Raw genomic sequence first — 23071 nt, forward strand, 5'->3', positions numbered from 1 at the left:
TTCCATGTGTACTTGAAATATGGCATCAGATTTCGTTGAGGAAGGCGCAGTAAGAACTATTTTCCACCGACAGGATGAATTTTTAGTGAGCTGAAAATAATATAAGTTTCAACCAACATTTGCTCATAGAACTCCACTTACATAGATCTTGTTGTAGAGGCATGGTGTCACAATCCAAACTTTGCAATGCGCAAAGAGGACCGTGCAGGACTTGCTAGCATGCAAGTCAACCAAGTGAGTACCTTGCAAGGAACAATGAAAGTCACACAATATTAAAATAGAGCTAGTGGCAAGCAAGAACACAATTATATAAATGTTAGGCAACCACGAAGAACAATGAATAATCGAAAGAAAAGATCAAGGAGTAATCTCACAAGACACAGATGATTGAATAATTCCTCTTTTATTGATGGTAAGACAGTAAGGGGGGCAAAAGTACATGTGCTTACCTATACTAGTTCCATAGTCCAAACTATGCCGATTAGGAACCCCTCCCCAAAGAGCATATCGGACTTAAATGACTAAGGCTGTGAGAAACGTGCACTTGGCCGAGGAGACTAAATGCTAAAATAAAATAAATTACATAAGCAAAACACCCCATGCACACAAGCAACCAACCAAAGGCTTAACTAATGACCCTGGACAAGGTTGCTTGTGGCATTATAAATGCGGCCCCTAACACATGACATGGTGACAAACAATAAGAGGATTCTATCAATTTAAATCTATATAGTTTAACTGCGAATTTTGCTGCCACTAGGAGCTGGGGATGATGGTTCCGACGTAACCAAATCCACATATCAAGAACGTGATGGTTTGGAGGAAAAGGTATATAAAGTACTTGTTCTTCCCATGTACATAATCGTAGCATCCACAGAAGAACAGAAACAATCCAAATCCCAGCTCCAACATGTGCAGTCTGTTAATGACAAACAAAGATGCAACATCAATAAATTTTCATATTTTCAGTCAAGGGTATATAGAAATGTTGAAAGAATAACCAAACCAATAGAGGACAAAGCAATTAATACCACTAACAATACGTTAATACAAAATTTTCTAAGCCCACATGTTGTTCTATATTTCTCACCCTAAAATACTCCTAGAGTTTATAAAGTCGTCTGCTGTCATATTCTAGCAGTAGATTTATGTAATGACCTATGCAAAGATTCTTAGTTGAACTGGCCGGTAAAACAGAGAAAAAATTGTTCTTACTTGTGGAGTAGGTCATCTTGTCTAATAATTTAAGCATAAACTACAAGTGGTTGGTTTAATACCAATGCATATAGTTCTGTAGAGAAAGACAGGCTCTGGGTGGTCCAGTGTAGATGTGGTGTCAATGCAAATAGTTACAAATTTCTATGCAGGCACATGACAAAGGAAATTAAGAATGACAGTCAGTATGCAGCAGAAAGAATTTTAAGTGTTGATGAACTTTTACCTGTTGCCAAACTTGAACTTTGGTTTCTTGAAGAATTTGGGGGCTGGTTTGTTCTTGGCAGCATCTCCCAGTTTCTCGGTGACAACCCATTCATTGGCTCTCCCGGCTCCGAATAGGCCGATCAAAGTTGCCTTGGTCCGGTGCAAGGACATGACATTCTCGAAAAGGATCCAGTAAAACAAAAGGTGAACTGACCTGCAAATTGAAGAAGATTTTTCATAAGCTACATGAAAGTGTAAATAGACAGACGAGTGATGAAGAAACCCAAATGCAGAGTCTACATTACCTTGGAGTTCCAACTGAGTTAAGGATGGCAATGATGGAAGGAATATAAACTGCTCCCCAAATTGGAACATCAACTTCAGGAAGAAAAATGGTCAGGGGAAGCACTACACAGTAAAAGAAGAAAGTCACCATGTGGACAATGATCTTCCTAACAAAGAAGAAACTGTAGATGACATAGAATTTCTTCCACAATGTAACTTTCTGCAGCAGTAGGAAAAAAAAAATGACGTTAGAAAATGTCTTGGATTAGTAAAATGTGTGAATATTTTATCATCCAATTAAACTCGCCTCATTCATTGCTATTTCCATGACAATTTTCCTGAACAGATTAGCTGGACCACAAGACCATCGGTGCTGCTGGTTACGGTAGTCATTGAAGGTACTAGGAAGTTCACTTTTCACCTGAACCGAAGATAATTAATCAGTATTCGAGTTCATGTCATGTAACTTCGCACACATAAGTAAATCACAAATATAACTTCACACCGATAAGTGTAAAATTGACGTTCATAAACCATATGAACTCATATCCAGTTAAAGGATCTACCTGAAGGTCACCAAGGTACAAAAATTTCCAGCCTCTGAGACCAGCTCGGACAGCAAGATCCATATCCTCCACTGTTGAACGATCTTTCCACCCACCTGCCTCATTAATAGCAGCAATTCTCAACACACCGGCAGTTCCTGCAATATATCAATATGTCAAATACAAATGCTACAGTTGTAAATGGAAGATGAAAATGAGCAGTATCCATTTCATTGTTTAAAAATGATCATCTCTGTAAGAACGATCAGAGTAAAACTATGTGCAATATGCAACAATGTGATAAAAACTTTTTTACCAGGGGGTTGAACAGAAACTTGACAATGAAAATGCACATCTATATTTAAATTAAAGTCATGGATCGGTCAAGGATCCACTAAAATCAGGACAAAATACATTAAACCTTTAAACGAGAATAATCAATGTCAATTGATCCACAAGTATGACTTTTGAAGATCAAATTTTCTTGTTTAAAAACCAACAACTTTGGCAACGGTTGGATTTTAGATGTAACCTAGCACTCCATTATATTAAACCACAACATGACTGCTGATGCTGATGATAATGAATTAATGACGATGGCACTAACATCTCCCGGCACCTCTAGTTGTCGAAGCTAAAGTCTTGGTCTAGCAGACTTGGTCAGAATTATTTTCCAGTCACTCTCACATACCAACTAAGAAGCAGAAAATGAAAGAACCAAGCTTGGTCCTGGCATGGGGAACTGACATTAAAAACAAACCATATGAATGAGAAAAATAACTCACCGTTGAAGCTAAAGAAGGCATGTGTTGCTGACCCAACTTCTTGTTCAACTGTGAAATGGTAATCCAATGACATCTCTTGCATTCTTGTCAGCAAGCACTCGTCCGCGTTCACTACAAAACCAATGTCAAGGTCATTATTCACCAAAAATACAAATAAAAAAAATAAAAAAATAAAATAAAATAAAAATATAATTGCGGCCCCCATCAATAATAGAAAACAAAAATACAAAATAATTAAAAAGTAGGGGATTCAAATTTGATCATCACTAGCCCCTTGGTAGTGATACCACCACCCAATAAAAATCTATCATGTATGATAACTCATAACCATAGGCTAACTATGGTTAACTTAATAAATTCTCACAAAGAGAAAAAGTAATTTAATAATAATATAACTAATATACATTAATATGAGATTATTCATTAAATAAACAAATCATAAACCCTTTCGTCTTCTAATTGCTCTGGCTTCTCTTTTTCTCCAGTTCACTGCTATATTTGTCTTCTGCCATCAGTCCATCACTTATCATCATTAGGGATGGCAATAGGGCGGATGGGAGATGGGGATCACAATACCATCTCCATTCCCGGGATCATTCTCCACTCTCATCCCCGCCCCAATCCCTAATAAAAATGTATTGGGGATTCCCGGTCCCCATCCCCACTAGGGACTAAGCCTCCAAACCCGCCCCAAATCCCCAATAAGAATTTAATCAATAAAATGTTGAAGGAAAATCAGTTTTGTGTGTGCCTAATCAAACTAGGAGTAGTAATAGGAGAGAAGGTTCTAGAATTCCTAGTTCTACTTGGATTAAGTTTCCTTGTAACACTAGAACATGTACTTTGTAATCCCTATATATAGGGCTCCTATTCTCAATAATGAAATATAATTCTCTCATCAATCTCTCTCAAAATATCTATTCCTTAAACACGTTATCAGCACGAATTCTAACCACAAGAACAAAAACCAAAACCCGAAAACTCTTCTCACCAAAATCTGCTGTGGCCCCTAGCTCGTGCTAGCCTAGCTCACCACCGCAGCCTGCACTGCGCGCGCCTGCAGCCCTGCATCGCTGCTTCTGCAGTATCACCGCAGCCCCTGCTGCTCGTATTCTCTGCTGCCCCTGTTGCGTTTGCATCCCAGCTGCATCTGCAGCCTTCTCGGACCACAGCACCCACAGCTGCCCCTGCAGTCTTTCCAACCACCCGAACTGCCTCCAAACCAAACTAGCAGCAGCAGCTTTCGGCCTACATCCTTGCAACCTTCGGTAGTAACTCAAAACCTACTACTGCCATCACCACCAAGCCATCCAAAGTCCCCTCCATCGATCAACAAATAGTTCAAGCTTCATAAGTGCAAGACTTCAAGGTTTCAAGCCTCAAATTAACCAAGTAAGTTTTTATAATTAAAGTTCCTGCTTTCCGTAATTTAATTTCTCCTTCTTTTTCTTCGGGGACTTGCGACCTCCCTTCTTCTACATCCCACCTTTCTTATAATGTGGGTTCGATTCTTGAAAAGCAGAATCGTGGGGATTCACGCTATTAACGAACTAAGAGCGTTCGTAAAGACTTCAGACTAAGAGAGTCCGCAAACATCGATTTATGACTATATTAAACATCATTGTTTCGGTCTAATCCAAATTTTCTTGAAAATTGATTTCTTGGTAGCATAGCTCGGAAATCTTATTATTTATTAGTTGTCGTGGAAGTTTTAACTCCAAAACTAATATTCTTCTTCTTCTTGTTTTTCAGGATGTCGAAGCCGAAGCTTGACTTTCCTATACTTGACTCAACTGGCTCGGAATATCACGGTCACAGATGTTGAGAACCATCTCACATCAAAAGGGATTCTACCTGTAATTCAGGCACCAAATCCCGAGCTCATATTTGAGCGTACGGCTACAAATAATGCCACCACCCTCATCTTGATGAGACGCCACATGGATAAATCACTCCAATTGGAGTACATGGAAATCAAGGATGCTAGGGAATTATGGGTTGCGCTAGAAGACCTTTTTGGCAATGTTAAGGAGTCCCTCCTCCCCGACTTGAAAGTTTAATGGAACAATCTACGATTCGCCTACTTCATGTCTGTAGCTGAATTTAATTCAGAAGCTCTACGCCTCAAAACCATGTTGGGATTCTGTGGACAACCCGTCACAGAGCAAGAGCTAATTGAGAAAACTCTCTCCACCTTCCCCGTCTCAGCAATATTGGTATCAAAGCAATATCGAACCGAATACAATACTGGACGGATCACAAGGTTTCATCAGCTAATTAATGTTATGTCTGTAGCTGAAAAACATGATAATATCATCGTAAATAATTATTATTCAAGGCCTATGGGAACTAAGAGCGTTCAAGAGGGGAATTATAATAATGCACCCAAAGGAGTGCGCAACGAGCGGAACCCTAAAAATAAGGGACACAACGGACGTTTTGGTCCATATAACTGCCCTACAAAGGAAGGTAATAGTCAGAATGAAGGATGAACACGTGGCAACACATGACAACCTGGGAGAGGAGGCCGTGGGGCTCCAGGAAGTGGTGGAGCCGCCCAAGGCCGTGGGAACGGTGCCAACTCCTCTAGGGGATGCCACCCAAGTGCAAACAATTCACCTCAATTAAAGGGAGGCAATCACAATGACATGTGTCATCGATGTGGATCAAGTGAGCATTGGTTCAAGCAATGCAATGCAAGCAAACAATTAGCTGCACATTACAAGGCATATAGAGACTTTAGAGAGCATGAAGCCTATCTTGCTAAAGAAGAAGAAGATGGTGATGATGCCAACGTCAATCTCACCATAGCGAACTTCAAATCTGACAAAGAATTGCACAAAGATGCTGCAGATTTTGATTAGTATAGTCCTTATTTATTTTCCAAGAATTATGTAATGGCAATATGCCCTAGTCAATAAATGACATTTGTATTAGCTCTTTCTTATGTGGCGCACCCAATGAAGTATGATGTCTAGGAAAGTAATTGAGATTAGTGGTACTTAAGAGAGCCTCGCTCCACTGACATCTCTCTCTACTTCCCTGGTCATATTTGATTGGAGTTACCAAATAGATAGAGTGACTACGATTTGTCTAAATTTGATTTTTATTTTGGATTAGACTTTGGAAACTTTGATGTAATCATTGGCTATTTTATTAATAAAGTATCGATTTATTTTTCAATGTCTTGGACATATTTTAATTTTGAACTTTATTATTTTTTCAGTATGTCTTCCAGAGAGCTAGAATGCCTCGTGGATAGTGCAACTACACATACCATCCTTCGAAATAGGCAACTATTTCTCTGGATGACGCCTTCTCGATCTTTCGTGACTACAATGGCTGGATCATCTCAATTGATTCATGGTAGAGGACCAGCTCAATATATGTTGCCAAAAGGCACAATTTTAAATGTCACCGAAGCTCTTTATGCTCCTAGGGCAAGAAGAACCCTATTGAGCTTCAAAGATATAAGAGCCAATGGTTTTCATGTGGAAACACATTGTGAGAATGGACAAGAGTTCCTTTGCATCACCTCTAATGACTACGGACATAAAAGAGTCTTAGAGAAACTTATGTGTCGATCTAGTGGGTTATATGCAACCACTATTTGAATAATTGAATCCAATCATGTTATGAGAGATGATTTATAGGATTCCGACACATATAGGCTTTGGCATGACCGTTTGGGACACCCAGGTCGTGATATGATGATCTGTATATTAAAGACTTCACACGGACATCCATTTTTCAGAACGAAAAGAAGTAAAACTCAGATTTTGGACCCCGAAAGAGCCCCTGCCCCCTACGACACCGTTCACCCCCAAAATCGGCCATCCTTGGCCAGCGCCGCAGTCCCCCCACTGCCCAAGGGTGGCTTTGACCCCACCAATGCTCTTTTGTCTCTTAATTTTACTTCTAAAGTCAATTGTGACTTCATGGCTCAACCAAAATCCTCATTGGTTGTTTCTAAAGCCCATCATTCATTCTGCAAAGCCTTCTCTTTAGCAAAATTAGGATCGTGACTATCCTATGCAAAGGACACTAAAGAAAATATACCATTCTTGCAGAGAACCCAAGGTGATATTTGTGGACCTATTCAACCACCATGCGGACCATTTAGATATTTTATGGTGTTGGTTGATGCATCGACACGCTGGTCACATGTCATGCTTTTGTCCACAAGGAACGCTGCATTTGCTAAACTCCTAGCCCAAATTATTAAATTGAGGGCTCACTACCCTGATCATCCTATTAAGTCTATACGATTAGACAACGCTGGGGAGTTTACATCAAAGACTTTTGATGATTATTGCATGTCTTGGGATTGAAGTTGAACATCCAGTTCCTCATATTCACACCCAAAATGGTCTCGCAGAAGCCTTCATTAAACAACTACAAATGATCGCTAGGGCATTGGTAATGCGCACCAATCTCCCTATTTCTGCTTGGGGCTATGCAATATTGCATGCAGCTGTGCTTATTCGTCTGAGGCCTACTGCCACTCAACCCTTTTCTGCGTCCCAGATGGTGACTGGGTATGAACCTAATGTCTCACACTTATGCATATTTGTGTGTGCAGTTTATGTGCCAATTGCGCCTCCACAGCGCACCAAAATGGGTCATCAACGACGATTAGGCATTTATGTTGGATATGATTCTCCAACGATTGTCCGCTACTTAGAACCCTTGACAGGCGATCTCTTTACTGCTAGATTTGTGGATTGTCACTTTGATGAGACAGTCTTCCCGTCGTTAAGGGGAGATAAGAACATAAATGTTCAACAGGAACGACATAAATTAACGTGGTTTGTCCCCACTCTGTCTCATCTTTATCCCCAAACCACATAGTTCAAAATTGAAGTGCGGAGAATTCTCGATCTTCAGAATGTAGCAGAATCGATGCCTGATGCGTTTTCTGATATCGATAAAGTGACGAGATCACATATACCTGCTGCAAACGTCCCTGCAAGGATTTATGTCCCTAAAATTAGAAGACATGGCGCCATCTCAAGGATACCTGAGCATGGCGCCAATGTCCCCACCCTTGGTGACGTTGTGCCTAGGCCCATGGCTCCTGCCAGGAAATGCGGGAAGCCTATAGGTTCGATGGATTCTCGCCCAAGAAAGAAAGCGAGTTTGGCACAAAATAATCCATTAATCATCGATGTAAATAATCCATCTCATGAGAATATTCCGGATTATGGTTATGTCCAAGAGACATCATTAGGGGACGCTCCAATGTCAGAACCAACTCCAGAGAATAGAGAGATCTCCATGAATTACACTAGTGTACATGAGATGATGGATAGAAATTCTATGGCTATTGATGATGCATTTGCATATCATGTTGCAAAAGGAATTATTGAATATGATGATATCGAACCTCGCTATGTCGAAGAATGTCAACGAAGAGCGGATTGGCCTAAATGGAAAGATGCGATCCAGGCTGAATTGGATTCACTAGTAAAGAGACAGGTGTTTGGACCTATAACGTAGACACCCCCAGATGTAAAACTTGTTGGCCATAAATGGGTCTTTGATAGAAAGATTAATGAGAAAAATGAGGTGGTTAGATATAAAGCCCGCCTCGTGGCGCAAGGTTTCTCACAACACCTTGGAATCGACTACGAGGAGACATATTCTCCCATAATGGACGTTATAACGTTCCGCTACCTTGTCAGTTTGGTAGTTTCCGAAAAACTTGACATGCAGCTTATGGATGTGGTTACAGCATATCTCTATGGGGATCTAAATTCAATTACCCAATTACCCAAATCAAGTGGCTCTAAACCACGAAGCGCGTTTTCAATAAGATTAAAACGCTCACTAAATGGATTAAAACAATCCTGACGGATGTGGTATAACCGTCTAAGTGACTACTTTATTGGAAAGGGATATATTAATAATGAAATATGCCCATGCGTGTTCATTAAAAGAACAAGTTCCGGATTTGCAATCGTAGCAATTTATATCGATGACATGAACCTAATTGGAACTCAAGATGAGTTAAAGGAAACTGCTAAATATTTGAAATCCGAATTTGAGATGAAAGATCTTGGGAAGACATGGTTTTGTCTCGGTTTAGAACTCGAGCACCGTAGTGATGGGATTTTGATCTATCAGTCTGCATATACTCAGAAAATTCTAAGGCACTTTAATGAAGATAAAGCAAAGCCTGTGAGTACTCCCGTGATCGGCCGTAGTCTTGAGCCCGGAAAAGATCTACTTCGCCCAAAGGATGAGGACGAAGAATCATTAGAGGCCAAAGTGCCCTATTTAAGTGCAATAGGCGCATTATTGTACTTAACTCAATGCACAAGACCGGACATCTCCTTCGCAGTGAACTTGTTAGCTCGACATAGCTCTGCTCCAACACACTACCATTGGATTGGTGTAAAGACAATCTTTCGATACCTAAGAGATACGATTGATATGGGCCTATTTTATCCCTACAGAGAGAAAAGGAATGACAGAATTTTGGGATCGGACCCCAAGAGGCAAAAAGCCACCATCCAAAAGTTGGCCACCGGTCATGTTGCCGGCGCCGGCGCCACTACCGTCCATGGTGGCCGACATCTTCCTACTCCCCTCCATCAAAACGACAACGATGTCTTGATAGGTTTTGCTGATGCAGGGTACCTCTCTAACCCTCACAAAGGTCGCTCCCAAACGGGTTATGTCTTTACCATGGGAAGCACTGCGATATCTTGGAGGTCTACAAAACAGACTCTTGTTGCTACTTCCTCAAATCATGCAGAGATTATTGCTCTACATGAAGCCGTGCGTGAATGTATATGGCTAAGGTCTGTAATTAGACATATTCAAGGAAGTTGTGGTTTGAAGTCTACCACGGATGAACCTACATGCATTTATGAGGATAATGCAGCTTATATTGAACAAATGAAGTTAGGTTTCATCAAGGGCGACAACACCAAGCATATATCGCCTAAGTTTTTTTTTATAATCAGCAACAACAATCACTTCTAAAGATTGAAGTGAATCAAATCCGATCAGAGGATAATGTAGCAGACTTATTCACTAAGTCGTTACCTAAATCCACCTTCGAGAAACATGTGAAGAGCATCGGATTGAGAAAGTTATCCGAACTCCCATAATTGTAGCAATCAGGGGGAGATACAAGGGGAGTTATGATGTCTACATGTTCGATCTCGAAGAGTAGAGGACGTGTTGTACTTTTTTTCTCATCCTCGAGCTTGTTTTTGTACCACAGGGTTTTTCACTCTCGCAAGGTTTTTAACGAGGCAATGGATGAAGCGTTATCACGAAGTTTGAGCGGCACAAGGGGGAGCATTGAAGGAAAATCAGTTTTATGTGTGCCTAATCAAACTAGGAGTAGTAATAGAAGAGAAGGTTTTAGAATTCCTAGTTCTACTTGGATTAAGTTTTCTCGTAACATTAGAACATGTACTTGGTAATCCCTATATATAGGGCTCCTATTCTCAATAATGAAATATAATTCTCTCATAAATCTCTCTCAAAATATCTCTTCCTTCAACATAAAAATAATTTTTTTCTCATATTAACTTTTTTTTAAATCGAAATCTACAACAAATAAAATTAAAACATGATTAAATTCATAATTCAGTGAGTGCAAAAGTCAAAACACTATTAATGTAAGTGTAGTCATTAAAGCGAAGTAGTAAATGTATATATTTGTGATTATGTTATAAAATAAATAAATTAATATATATATATAAATTAAAAAATATATAAATTAAATATATGTATATATTATTGGGGCGGGTTTGGGGATGAGGATCACAATACCATCCCTGCCCCACCCCCAATCTTAGATAGCGGGGATTGGGTATCCCCATCCCCATTCCCCATTTGTCCTCGAATTCTCCCTCCATTAGGGGCGAGTATCCAATAGAGCTCCGCCTCGCTGAGGATTTTTGTCATCCCTAATCATCAATGTCTTCTTTATTTATTTTTTTTCTGGTTAAGCCCAACGGAGTAGTTGGCTAACCCAACTTACTCCCCACCCACATTGAGCCGAAACATAGTTTGAAGAGTCGAGCTTTGTACATCGACTGTTTGTTCATCGAATCCGACCAAATTGGTTGGATGGAATATATCCGGCATAGGTATCAGCTCAATCCCGTTCATGAAAACATATGATTTCTTATATGACAAAGTGGGGGTGAACGTGATGTTGAGATTCCCGGACTTGATAGGAATGAGTGAACCAAGAACATGAGAAACAAGAACAATGAGAGAATATGTTTTCCTACACTTGCTGGAGTTTAATCTCAATAGCTCTGTATCAAATCAAAGTACGTACTCTGGTTTCATGGAAGTAAAAGGTTATAGATCTACCTAGAAACCAAATGGTGGTTTGGCTTTCATTTTCTGTGTAATTTTTTTCTTTATTTCTGTTTTAATTCTTTTGTTTGCATTTTTGGTATGACATGGATAGAACGTTAGGATAGGAGGTAGTTACTAGATCGAGTAACTGAGATGATGATAAGTGACGGATTGATGGCAGAAGATGAATATAGCAGTGAAAAGACAAATTTACCCCCCCTCCCCCCCAAAAAAAAAAATTTAACGGGAGCTGACTCTGTTCCGTCTGATTTGGACAATCCGAGAGCGGTAGTAATTCTACCCCATGCCACTAACTACAATCCTTGGTAGCTTGCCGCAAAATGACAAATCTAGCTCACATTTCTAGCACCGTTTCCAGCAATTTCGGGTACTGTAGTTACACATCACTAATTTGGTCTAAAAATTTAACTTACGACATATTACATTATTAAACTATGAGTAACGTGATGAACTGCTCCACAATGTAACAAAATAACATCACACACTATCAAAAGAGAACGTTTCCAAAATGGAAAGCTTGTGCTATGATTATTTCTATGTTAGGTTTAGGTTTTCAATTAAGACGTAATGGGAAAATTGAAACACCTTGATTCATGGCACTAAAACTAAAACTAAAACAACTAACTTTTACGAGACGTGGGTGCCTTGAAGACAAACAAGTGTCATGATCGTGATTGAATGACTTCCCTAATAGCAGACCCCATCGCCCATGCACAACTAACCCAAACCCCCCACCAACGAAAACAAAAGGCTTTTACCCAAAAGAAAAAAGGAAGAAAAAACCAAGACCATCGACACTTTATAGGGGGAAAACAAAAGTCATAAACAATACCTAAATTTTAGGTCATTCATCACAATGGTACCTCAACTTCATAAACTATTACTTTGATACCTCAATTTCTTAATTTTAACTACAATTCATATATGCCTCTTTAACTCCATTAAGTCAAATCACATGTACTTTTTTTTAAGGGTATTTTGGTCTTACTCTCTCTCCCTCGTTCTCTTTACTCTCTTGCTTGTTATGAGATTATGCAAACTCTGCATAAACTAAAGCTAATGGGTTCCATCGATGGTGTCCACCTTTTGTAAATCCAATAAACTACCTTCATTAGTGGCGTATCATCCTTAGCTGCAAAGATGTGAAAAACAATTTAGCAATTGAAAGAAAAAAAAAAGAAGAAGAAGAAAAGCATGCTCCCTGTAATCAAATTCCGGTACCTGTAAAAGCATTTATCCCCTCAGAAAGATGAGATATTTTCCACACAATTTTCCATACAATATATCTTGTATTTAGGAGAAGAATTATTGTTCCTCCTCTATCGTTTTTCAGCAATAGGGTATGAAAGCTTAGAATAGTTTAAAGTTTGGAAACTATTCGTAACATTTTTCCAAAAAATAATGAGAGCGCAATTAATGGGTTTAAAAATAATTAACAACAATAATAATGAAATTAGTTAATGGAATAATTAATTACCGAATCTCCAACGTGCTTGAACCAAAGCAATTTCGGGGTTCTGAACCAAGAAAGGGATGGCTCGCCTGAGATAGTCTGGCTCGGGTCGGAAATCGGCGTCCATTATCGCCACGTACTCGCAGTGTTTCACGTAGCTTCGTTTCAGACCTTCTTTCAATGCCCCTGCTTTGTATCCTCCTCTAGTTTGTCTGATTTGGTACACTATATTTATGCCTTCGCTCGCCCACCTCTGACACTCTGCCTCCACCATTTTCTGCATTCACTCAATTTTTTTGCTATTTTTAATCACCAACCCATTTTCATATATCGAATTGGGGAAATATCACAAATGGTCACTGAGTTATGACTTATTCGACACTTAACTCACTGTATTTTCAAAAATATCACTTCACTCACTCAATTTTACATCCGTCTTTCACTTAACTCACTACCGTTAATTTTACCATTAGAAGCAGTTAAAATTGAGGGTATATTTGTCAAAACACTTAAAAATCATTTTTAACTTAAAAAAATTAATTTATTGGACTTTTTTCCAATTTTTTTTGAATTTCTAATTAAAAATAATTTTTTAACTTAAATATAATTTGAAAAAAATTTGTCTTTTTAAAAAAAGAAAAAGTTAGAAATGCATTTTTTTAGTGTTTAGACAAATGTACCCTAAATTTACATTTATTAGACTTTTTTCAATTTTTTAAATTTCTGAGATTTCTAATAAAAAAATATTTTTTTAACTTAAATATAATTTGAAAAAAAAATTGTCTTTTAAAAAAAAAAAAGAAGTTAGAAATGCATTTTTTTAGTGTTTAGACAAATATACCCTCAATTTACATTTATTAGACTTTTTTTCACTTTTTTAAATTTATGAGATTTCTAATAAAAAATGATTTTTTAAACTGAAATATAATTTGAAAAAAAAATTGTCTTTTAAAAAAAAAAAAAGGTTAGAAATGCATTTTTTTAGTGTTTAGACAAATATACCCTCAATTTTAATAGCTTTTAACGGTAGAATTAACCACAGTGAGTTAAGTGAAAGATAGATGTAAAACTGAGTGAGTTAAGTGATATTGTTGAAAATACAGTGAGTTAAGTGTCGAATAAGTCATAACTCAGTAACCATTGGTGATGTTTTCCCTATCGAATTATAAGCAAAACCCATGTGAGAAATTTGACTGAAAGCTCAATAATTGATGGTGGAAATGCTCTATCTGGTAGTTTTTACCGAACACGTTGAGGGCTCAACTAATGCACTAAACGAACATGTCCTATAAGTCTATAACCAATGAGATTGCGGTACTGTCAGAAAGTTTTGGTAGAGGGAAAAATGAAATGAATGATGGGTCATTATATTTATAGGAACCTTGATTGTAGGGTCAGTTGAATCATCCAGGACTTGGATCAGAAGACGATCGGACGGCCACGACAGCCCACATGCAGCTCCAATGGAGATCTTGTAGACCTGAGAACACATAACATGAATTTAGGCTTTTTTCCCAGACGGACCCAGAAATTGATTATGGTAAAAAAAGAAAAGAAAAAAGAAGACGAGCACAGTGTAATAATGGTAATTAACAACGAGGCATTATCATTATCATCAACCTCTCTTTCATTGAACATGGGGATTTGAACAAGCACCATTGGGAAATTGGAACTGCCCAATCCCAAATCCTCCTGAATGGGCTCATAGTTGTAGCGCTTCTCTGGCTTTTTCCAGAACATTTTGACCAAAACAATGACAATACCCATGTAGACCCTCTCTACAAAGAGCATGAGAACCATGGCTAGTGAGACATAGACTCCAACTCTAAGCAGAGGAACTATCAATGGCGCTTTGATTAGCTCCCAAATCAGCCCAATTTGGCCTGCAATGTCAAAGCTACTCCCACCCTGGAATGTCTCTGGTATCAGAACTTTGGTACTCTCAGCCATAGTTCCTGTCTCCCTCTCTCCCTACAGAGAAAAATGAAATGAACAGGGGGTAATTGGAATTGGAAGTACCAGATCTCTCTCACTTTTATAGTCAGTTTTGACCAGATATCCTCTTGCAATGAACAGAATCCTATATTGTTCCCAAGTGAGTGGCTCAATTTCATTATTGCCCAATGTCCAGTTTTTCCTTGCTTAATGATTGCAGAGCCCACAAAATACTACAACCTCTCACAAAGTCAAAAAGAACAGTTCGCCTGCACATTCCTCACCTGCAACCCACCACTAATTAACAACAAACTATTATAACTTATTAGTTTTAAAATTTAAGCTAATTAAAACAGATTATTTTCTTTTAGAAAATTAAAAAACATTAATAGATTAAATGAATAGAGATTATAAGAGAGTAGGGATTCTATGAGTCCAAAATGACGGTACAGTTCTTTTTAGAGTTGGTTCAGTTGGCAAGGGCGTACTTGAGGTGTAAACTCACACAAGTTCGATACCCGCTGCTAAAAATCTCTCATTTGGTAGACAATTTAGAAAATGTCTTGCATAATTCTATACCAATGGGCTAGGCTGGGACACTGGCTAGTTTCGTAAGTCCTGTTGGGTTGAGGTCGTAGGTTTGCCCGGACCCTGGTAGTGTAAGGAAGCCTCCCTCTTACCTCAACTTTTGTTAACCCAAAAAAAAAAAGTACCGTCATTTTGGACTCATAGAATCCCTACTCTTTGATAATCTCTATTCATTTAATCTATTAATGTTTTTTAATTTTCCAAAAGAAAATAATCTGTTTTTTTTTAAAGGGAGCTGGTGCGGCTACCCTCAAGCCTTGATTAATGAAATTGCAAAATACAAGGAGGGGACATAAAACCTGAACCTCATATTACAATAAGCATAAGGAGAATATCCTAAAATAATACCATGAGTCTCCATAAAATCTATGTATTCTAACAAGCACCAATTAGGAAAGAGTGCACGAATGACTACTCCAATTAGAAAATAATATATTTTAATTAGCTTAAATTTTCCTACTTATTTAAGGTTTACACACCTAATTTTTTTCTGGTCTCTTCATTTTCCACTCCTTTCTTATGAACTTCCGAATTCAAATCGGAACATTAGTCGAGTGGCACAAATCTGCTGCTAGTTTAATCTCTTAGAATATATGAATTTTAGTGTTTTACCCATAATTTCCTTTTGTGACGATTTTATTCTAAATTTCTTGTACCTTTTCAGATTTTGCACACCTCAAGGAAAAACAAAAAGAAATATTGTTGTCTTCCTTGCTTGGAGATTACAGAGCCCACAAAAGATTACAACCTCTCAGACCATCTCCAATGATGGTGTCAAAATCCACCGTGGAGCTCTAACAGATAGAAAAGACAATTCAATATCTCTCTAACCCATCCTTCAGTTCCACGGTAGAAGACAGTTCTCGTTTCTTCTGTCAAAGATGACAACCTCTACTCATCTGTCATTTTCTTTTTTTAGAGCATCTCCAACAAATGTGCTAATAATTTTGGGTCAAATTTGAATTTGAAAAATGATGTGGTATTTGACAATTTTGTTATATTTATACTTCAACCCATTTTAAATTTTATTAAAACACAAACTGCACGATCGCATCTTCTTCTCCTTCTGTTTCTCCTTTTTCTCCTCCTTTTTCTACTCTTCTGTTTAAATCTCTATCTTCCTTTTGTTTCTTCCTTTTCTCCTCCCTTCCTTCTCCTCCTTCATCATCTCTATCCGAAACCGATCACTCATTCTTCAACTCAAATCCAACTGTATAAGCTCAAATTGCTCAACAGCAAAAACAACCACATAAACATCCAAATCTAGGAAAACCCAGGTAAACAAACAATTACATACACAGATCTGACGAAAACCCAGAAACAGAGCATACGAAGAATGCTCCACAGCAACAAACCCCTTTCATCTTCTTCATCAAATCGATCACAGAGGGACTTTTATAGAAAACCCACAGAACCCCATTTCTTGCTTTCTAGTTTTATCTGTGAAACTTGAACCAAGAATAGAAGTTTTGCTTTGGTCTGGGTACCGGGTATGAAGAAAGAGAGAGATGAGAAAGAATGAGAGAGCAGGTAAGAAAAACAATAAAAAAAAATATAAAAAAAAGACAGACCGCGAAGAACTGGGTTTCTTGGTTGAGAATGATGAATCTGGGTGCTCTAAGATAGTTGTTGTAATTGGTGATTTTATTGGATCTGATTGTATTTGCTTGGGTTTAAGCAATTGGGTATGATTCTGGGTAAGAAGAAAGAGAGAGAGAGACAAGAGAGAAGGACAGAGAAAGAATAAAAAAAGAAAAGACAGAAGGGTTTGGATATGTCAAATTTGACAGATTGGTTTGATAAGTCAAATCCATGTAAGATTTGATAGATCTGTTGGAGTTGAGTTACTATGTCATTTCCTACTGTTGCCTTGTCTATCTGGAAAAAGACCTATCAGTTGGAGATGGTCTTAGTGTTTCTCTCATTCTCCCTCTTCCTCTTCTCACCTTCGTCCTACCCAGACCGGAGCCACCCATGGCAGACCATCAATCATTCTCGCCTCTCTATTTCTTCCTACCATGTCGGAGATCAGATCGAAGAGTGAGGTTGCATAGAAAATCAAGGATTAGATCAAACTAGGTGCTTCTTGATTAATTAGGTGAGCTCAATGAAGACTGGGAATATGAGATTTTGATGAAGCAATTGCAAAGTTTTGATGGGTAATGAGATTTAATCTTCTAGTTTTTATGGATATGTAGTTTTAATTTCCTCTGTGCATATTCCTCTCACAGTACTGAGAATATGGGTATGTGTCCTTTGAACACCTCTGTTTTTTACCATCTAGTCTTCTACATCTTCATGGCTCTCTGGGTCTATCTTTCTGGCGAAGCCCATATCATAGCAACCCCCCAACTGTTTCAATTCAATTAATTGAACCACCCCCAGCAGGTATTTCATTACCACTGTAGTTTGGATTGCATAAGTTTTCTACCATTGCAGAATTTTCTGGCGGGCTACTCATTCTTCTTCAAGTTCTCTCTCTAATAATAAACTAATATACATATTTGACCATCTGTTGGAGTGCAACTTTGCAAAATGTCATTTGCCACATAAGCTGTCAAATTCAAATTTGTCATCTTTGTTGGAGTTGCTCTCACAAAGTCAAAAAGAACAGAACCGTCATTTTGGACTTATAGAATCCCTGCTCTTTGATAATCTCTATTCATTTATTCTATTAATGTTTTTTAATTTTCCAAAAGAAAATAATCTGTTTTAATTAGCTTAAATTTTCCTATTTATTTAAGTTTTACACACCTGATTTTTTTCTGGCCTCTTCATTTTCCACTCCTTTCGAATTCAAATTGGAACATTAGTCAAGTGGCACAAATTGGTTGCTAGTTTAATCTCTTAGAATATATGAATTTTAGGGTTTTACTCATAATTTCCTTTTGTGACAATTTTCTTCTAAATTTCTTGTACCTTTTCAGATTTTGCACACCTCAAGGAAAAACAAAAATAAATATTTTTGTCTTCCTTCCTACTTCTAGTTATTTCGTTCACTCTTTTTATGAACTTTTAAAATATAAATCTAAACATTAATTAATTAGTGACAAGATCAATGGAACATGTAAACCGACACAAATCAAGGTGTCAAGCAGGAATGACGAGGTACGGCGACGGCGCGGGGCTGGTTCTCGGTGACCATCGTGGGGTGCGGCGGGAGTTTTTCGATCGGAGGCTTCTTTTTATCGTGGGTGCGGCGAAGGGTTCTTGGTTTAGAGGCTTCTCAGATTGTGTTGGCAAGTTTTGATCCAAGCGGTGATAGATTTTGCTCCTCAGTGTGGGCAGGGGCGGTCGACGGCGTTGTTCGCTCCAGCTGTGTCCTGATCCGTTCGCGATTAAGGGTGTTTGGGCTGTGACGGTGCTTGGATCCTGCTTCTGATCGGTCCAGCAGGGCTTGGCGGCGAGGAGGCATTAGCCTATGCAGTCGGAGAACAGGTCGTTCGATCCAGGTCGGACTACAGGTTGGGGTCCAGACTTGACCATGGCCATGGTGGAGGTCCATAGCCGGCCACCGGACTAGTGAAGGAGGCTGCTCTCTAGAAGCCTGACGCGGGCTAGTCTGGCAAGGTGAGGGTAAGAGATGGGCCTTGGCCAATAGGCCTCCGCCTGCATGGGTCGCTCCTAGTGGTCTAGCTGGGTAAGCCCATTCTCTTATTCCCTTCCTTTTCTTGGATCAGGCCTGATTTAGGTTTTTTGGGAGAGTGGTAGTTTTTCAATTTTCTTGTTTTGAATAATTGAGTTTGGCTCAGCTCACCTCCTATTTTACACTTGATCGTTGCTGTGTGCTGATTTGATGAGTGGCGATGTACACCACCTCCCAATTCCACCTCCCAATTCGCTTCTCTCGTATGAACATGAATAGGTAACAGATTAAACACTACATAACTTTGCAACTTAGTGTGAATTCAATAATAGTTTTCTAGGTTGTAGAGCAGCATTTGCAGCCATAAAATGTTGTTATTATTCATTATTTGATCGAATCGATTGGTGAATGAGTTTTGGGTTGGTGGTGAATTATAATTTTGATTTACCTATATCCCTTCTGATAGGAGCATTTTAATGCGACGTTTTACTTGTTTTTCCCTACATTTTCTGCGTTATTTCCTTAATAAAACTCTGTTTAGGAAAGTTTCCATTCTTTGATTTGGAAAGTTCCTATTTGTAGAAAGTTTCTATTTTTGTAGTTTCTATTTATCATTTTTAGTAAGTTTCCATTTTCGGTAGTTTCTATTTTTCATTTTTAGAAAGTTTCCCATTTTCAGTTTAAGAAAGTTGCCATTTTTTCATTTTAGGAAAGTTTCTATTTTTCTTACTAGTTTCTATTTTCAGGACCTCCGAGCTAAAAAGTGGAAATGAACTCACAAATGGAAAGAGGAGCTTGCGAAAGTCAAGGGGAGCAAAGATGAGAAACAATGGACCACAGAATTGAGCAGAAATGAAGAAATGAAGCTTTCCTGGTCCAACCAGGAAATCCTGTTCGAAAGAGGAAACTGTGGGAAGCAAAACTCTGAAGCCAATTGAGATGTGTGACCAAAATTATGATGGACATGACGTTGGAGACATCCAGGCTTGAAGAGGACGTAAGAGAGCCCAAGAATTATCAAGCAAGATGGACTTTCGGCAAAAGTGGATAAAGCCCATGTAAACTAGGGTTTTTGTGACGTCAAAGAGATAGAGTTGAAGTTAAACCCTAGTGTGCCGTTTGAAGAGAGAGAGTTGCCGTCCAATACTAAGAGAGAAACAAGGGAGATGGCGTGAAAAAAAATCAGAAATTAAAAGGAGATTTTCTAGGGAGATTTTCTAGGGCTATTTTTATGGAAAGAAAATACTTGGAGATAAACCCTAGAAGAATTGCCGTGAAGAATGAAGAGAAAAACAAGGGAGGACGTGAAAACCTTAGGGTTTTGGACGGCAAAAAGATTCCCTAGAGACTTTTAAGGAAAGAAAATATGTGTGGAAACCAAGAAAAGCTCAAAAGGAGTCTAGATTCATCCCTAGAATTCCTAAAGGAAGTTGGCCGAAATTAAACAAGAAAAAATCAGAAATTATCTCAAGGAATTTCGGCAATATTTCTAGGGAATTAATATTGGAATTTTGTGATTGGTTGGACCACCTCATAGGGCTTATGTGGCAAGAAATCATTGGAGGAAACTATGTGGAGGAAGCAAGCTATTGCCGTGAGTTTCTCTAGGGTTTTGGACGGCTTGGAGACCTAGGGGCCGTCCCCTATATAATCTCCCCTCTTCTCAACGTTTGGGGGTTCCATTCTTTACATTCTAGACGTTAGAAAAAAAAATCAGAAAACTCTCTCTAGCCTAGCCGTGCTCTTCTCCATCCTCTAGGGCAACCACGAAGTGCAAGCAAGGCCAAGGAAGAAGAAGACAAGCCGTGCACATCATCCATCACCATCCTTGAAGATTGCTTTCGAAATTCAAGAGACCATTCATCACTTCATTCATCTCATCTTCATCACGGTGTAATCCGATTCTCCTTGTAACCTTTGCTTTGTAATTTTCGTTGGTTATGCCTTAGTTGACACATATGTTTGAACAATTGTTGATTTCTGAAATTTTATGATTAATTGTTAATTTTCATATTCATATATTGCGATTTATGGTTGCTTTTGTGTGAGTGTTTGATTAAATTTGCATGATAGAAATCTTTTGTATGATAATCTTGAATGGTTCGAAACATTTAGGGTTTTTACATGATTGTTGCTATGAATTTAAGAACATGGATAAACTTTTTGGTTTTGTGTTCTTGAATCAATAAGTAGTAAAGGTTTTGTGCAAAAACCGAATTTAATCAAAGAAGATTGCAATTAGGTGAACTTTTTCATACTAAGTTGCACATTTGAGTTGATAGCCTTTCTAGGTGCTTATTGCGTTAAACATGTATGATTGACTAGCTTTCTAGGGCTTGAATGCATGTTTGATAGGATTAGTCTATGTGCTTTCACTTAGATTAATTAGCATTGAAAGTAAAATATGGGGAATTGTTTGCTTTTAACGTTTCACATGATCAACTCCTCTTGCATGACTATGATGAACAATGATGAACTTGAATCAATTTTAATCATGAGTTTCGACTTTGATCCTTGTACTCACATCCCATTTGTGTTTTTATGTTTTTACATTTTAATTATTTAGTTAACTTAGTATTTATTTTCGGCAAAAGAAAACCAAAAACAAAATTCCCCCCTTTTTTTCGTAAATAATGTTTATACTTGTGAATATCTTTGTGAATATTATACTTTGTTTTAATTTTAATTGTTTGTTTGTCCTACATTGACAGGTGTACCCTCAATCCCCGGAATAGAACGATCCCTATTTACTTTATACTACTAATGACATTTCAGGGTTAAATTATGCGCTTGCTAAGAGCGCATCACCTTCCTCCTCTAGATCTTAGTTCATCAAGGTTTTAGGCGTCAATGCTTGTTATGTCAGTTGCTTTGATTCAGGGTTGGATAGGTGTTGGGTTTATTTACTTGTTGCATTTTCATTTTCTAGGTTTGGCTAGTGATAATTTGGGTGCTTTGGACAGTCTGATTAGGAGTTTGGCTGCTTTGCGCAGTCTATATTGTGCTTGTATTTGTACTATGAGGGGTTTCTTGAAACCCTCTAGCTTGACGCTGTGACATCGTACTATATTGGAACCTGATTCCATTTCCCTCAAAAAAAAAAAAAAACAATACAAGTAAATGCATAAAGAGTTTTTTTATTGGAACCTGCATTTACTCACTTGACCTCTATGCTTTTTTTTTTTTTTTTTGACTTTGTCAAGAGGAACCCAAAGGCTTCCTAGGCCCAAGATAAACCTCTTCGGCGCATGTGAACCTCTATGCTTTTTACACCTCTTATCAAAATTTCAAATACTAAATTTACTCACTAAACCTCACTAAATTTCCTCAAATAACCTCACTCATATAATTTGTAAACAAATTATTATCTTTAAAATAAAAATTTAGTCATTTCAATGATTTAATCACTCTATAAATCTTAACTAAATATACATTTCTTAACCAAACTTGAGTTTCAAAAATTAATGTCTAATCAATAAGAAAATGCCATGAACTGTTATGTTTTTTTTTTTAATTTTTTTTTTCTATTTTAGCTGTGCAAAAAAAAAAATGAAGAAATCATTTGTTTTTATTCTCCAAAAAAAAAATCATTCATTTTTTAATGTTTATTTTTTTTCCTGTATTTTTTGAACCACATGATTAATTATTTAAATTTTTTTTTTTTTTTTTTTGCAAATATAATGGATTGACTTATATTTAGGTCATAAATCATAAGAGGAATTATTTTGTTTTCTCTCACTAATATGCGTTCAACATATATATCATACATTTTTATGTCACATGATCTTAATACATTTTTATATATTTAATTCTTATTAAATATATATGAATGCTTTAATTAGTATGTAATGAAATTAGAAAATGAAAATAGATAAGGAAAATAATAAGAAATACAATATAATATTATTAAATTGGAAAGTCTATATAAAATAAATGTAATATTTTTTTGGTATAATTATTGTCATTTTATAGTATGTTATATATGTCATTTAATAATTCATAATAGAGTGAGGTCAAGTGAGCAGATTTAGAGGTTCCAATAGAAACTCTCATGCATAAAATTACGCAAGTTCTCACTACATGCATTAGAAGTTCAACAAAAGTCAACCAACAATATTTT

At 37.6% G+C, this 23071-nt stretch overlaps 1 protein-coding gene across 1 annotated transcript; it reads right to left on the bottom strand.

The window, feature by feature from the left end:
* Positions 1-400: 400 nt before the first annotated feature.
* Positions 401-14922, bottom strand: LOC112165659 (glucomannan 4-beta-mannosyltransferase 2). The gene is made up of 9 exons (XM_024302264.2): positions 14463-14922; positions 14224-14322; positions 12867-13119; positions 3038-3148; positions 2274-2410; positions 2015-2128; positions 1728-1927; positions 1442-1636; positions 401-919 (listed from the first exon to the last, which is right to left on the bottom strand). The coding sequence occupies exons 1-9, from the start codon at positions 14790-14792 to the stop codon at positions 757-759; spliced, it is 1602 nt and encodes a 533-aa protein (XP_024158032.1). The 5' UTR covers positions 14793-14922; the 3' UTR covers positions 401-756.
* Positions 14923-23071: the final 8149 nt, after the last annotated feature.

The sequence above is a fragment of the Rosa chinensis genome, chromosome 5, assembly GCF_002994745.2.
Source record: "Rosa chinensis cultivar Old Blush chromosome 5, RchiOBHm-V2, whole genome shotgun sequence".
Lineage (NCBI taxonomy): Eukaryota > Viridiplantae > Streptophyta > Magnoliopsida > Rosales > Rosaceae > Rosa > Rosa chinensis.

Coding starts and splice junctions, on each gene's coding strand:
- LOC112165659 (XM_024302264.2), bottom strand. CDS start 14,792: ATGGCTGAGAGTACCAAAGTTCTGATACCAGAGACATTCCAGGGTGGG. Junction 13,120..14,223: donor CAACTGACCCTACAATCAAG/GTTCCTATAAAT, acceptor GAGTGAATGCAG/AAAATGGTGGAGGCAGAGTG. Junction 3,149..12,866: donor TCAAGCACGTTGGAGATTCG/GTAATTAATTAT, acceptor TTGGTTTTGTAG/TGAACGCGGACGAGTGCTTG.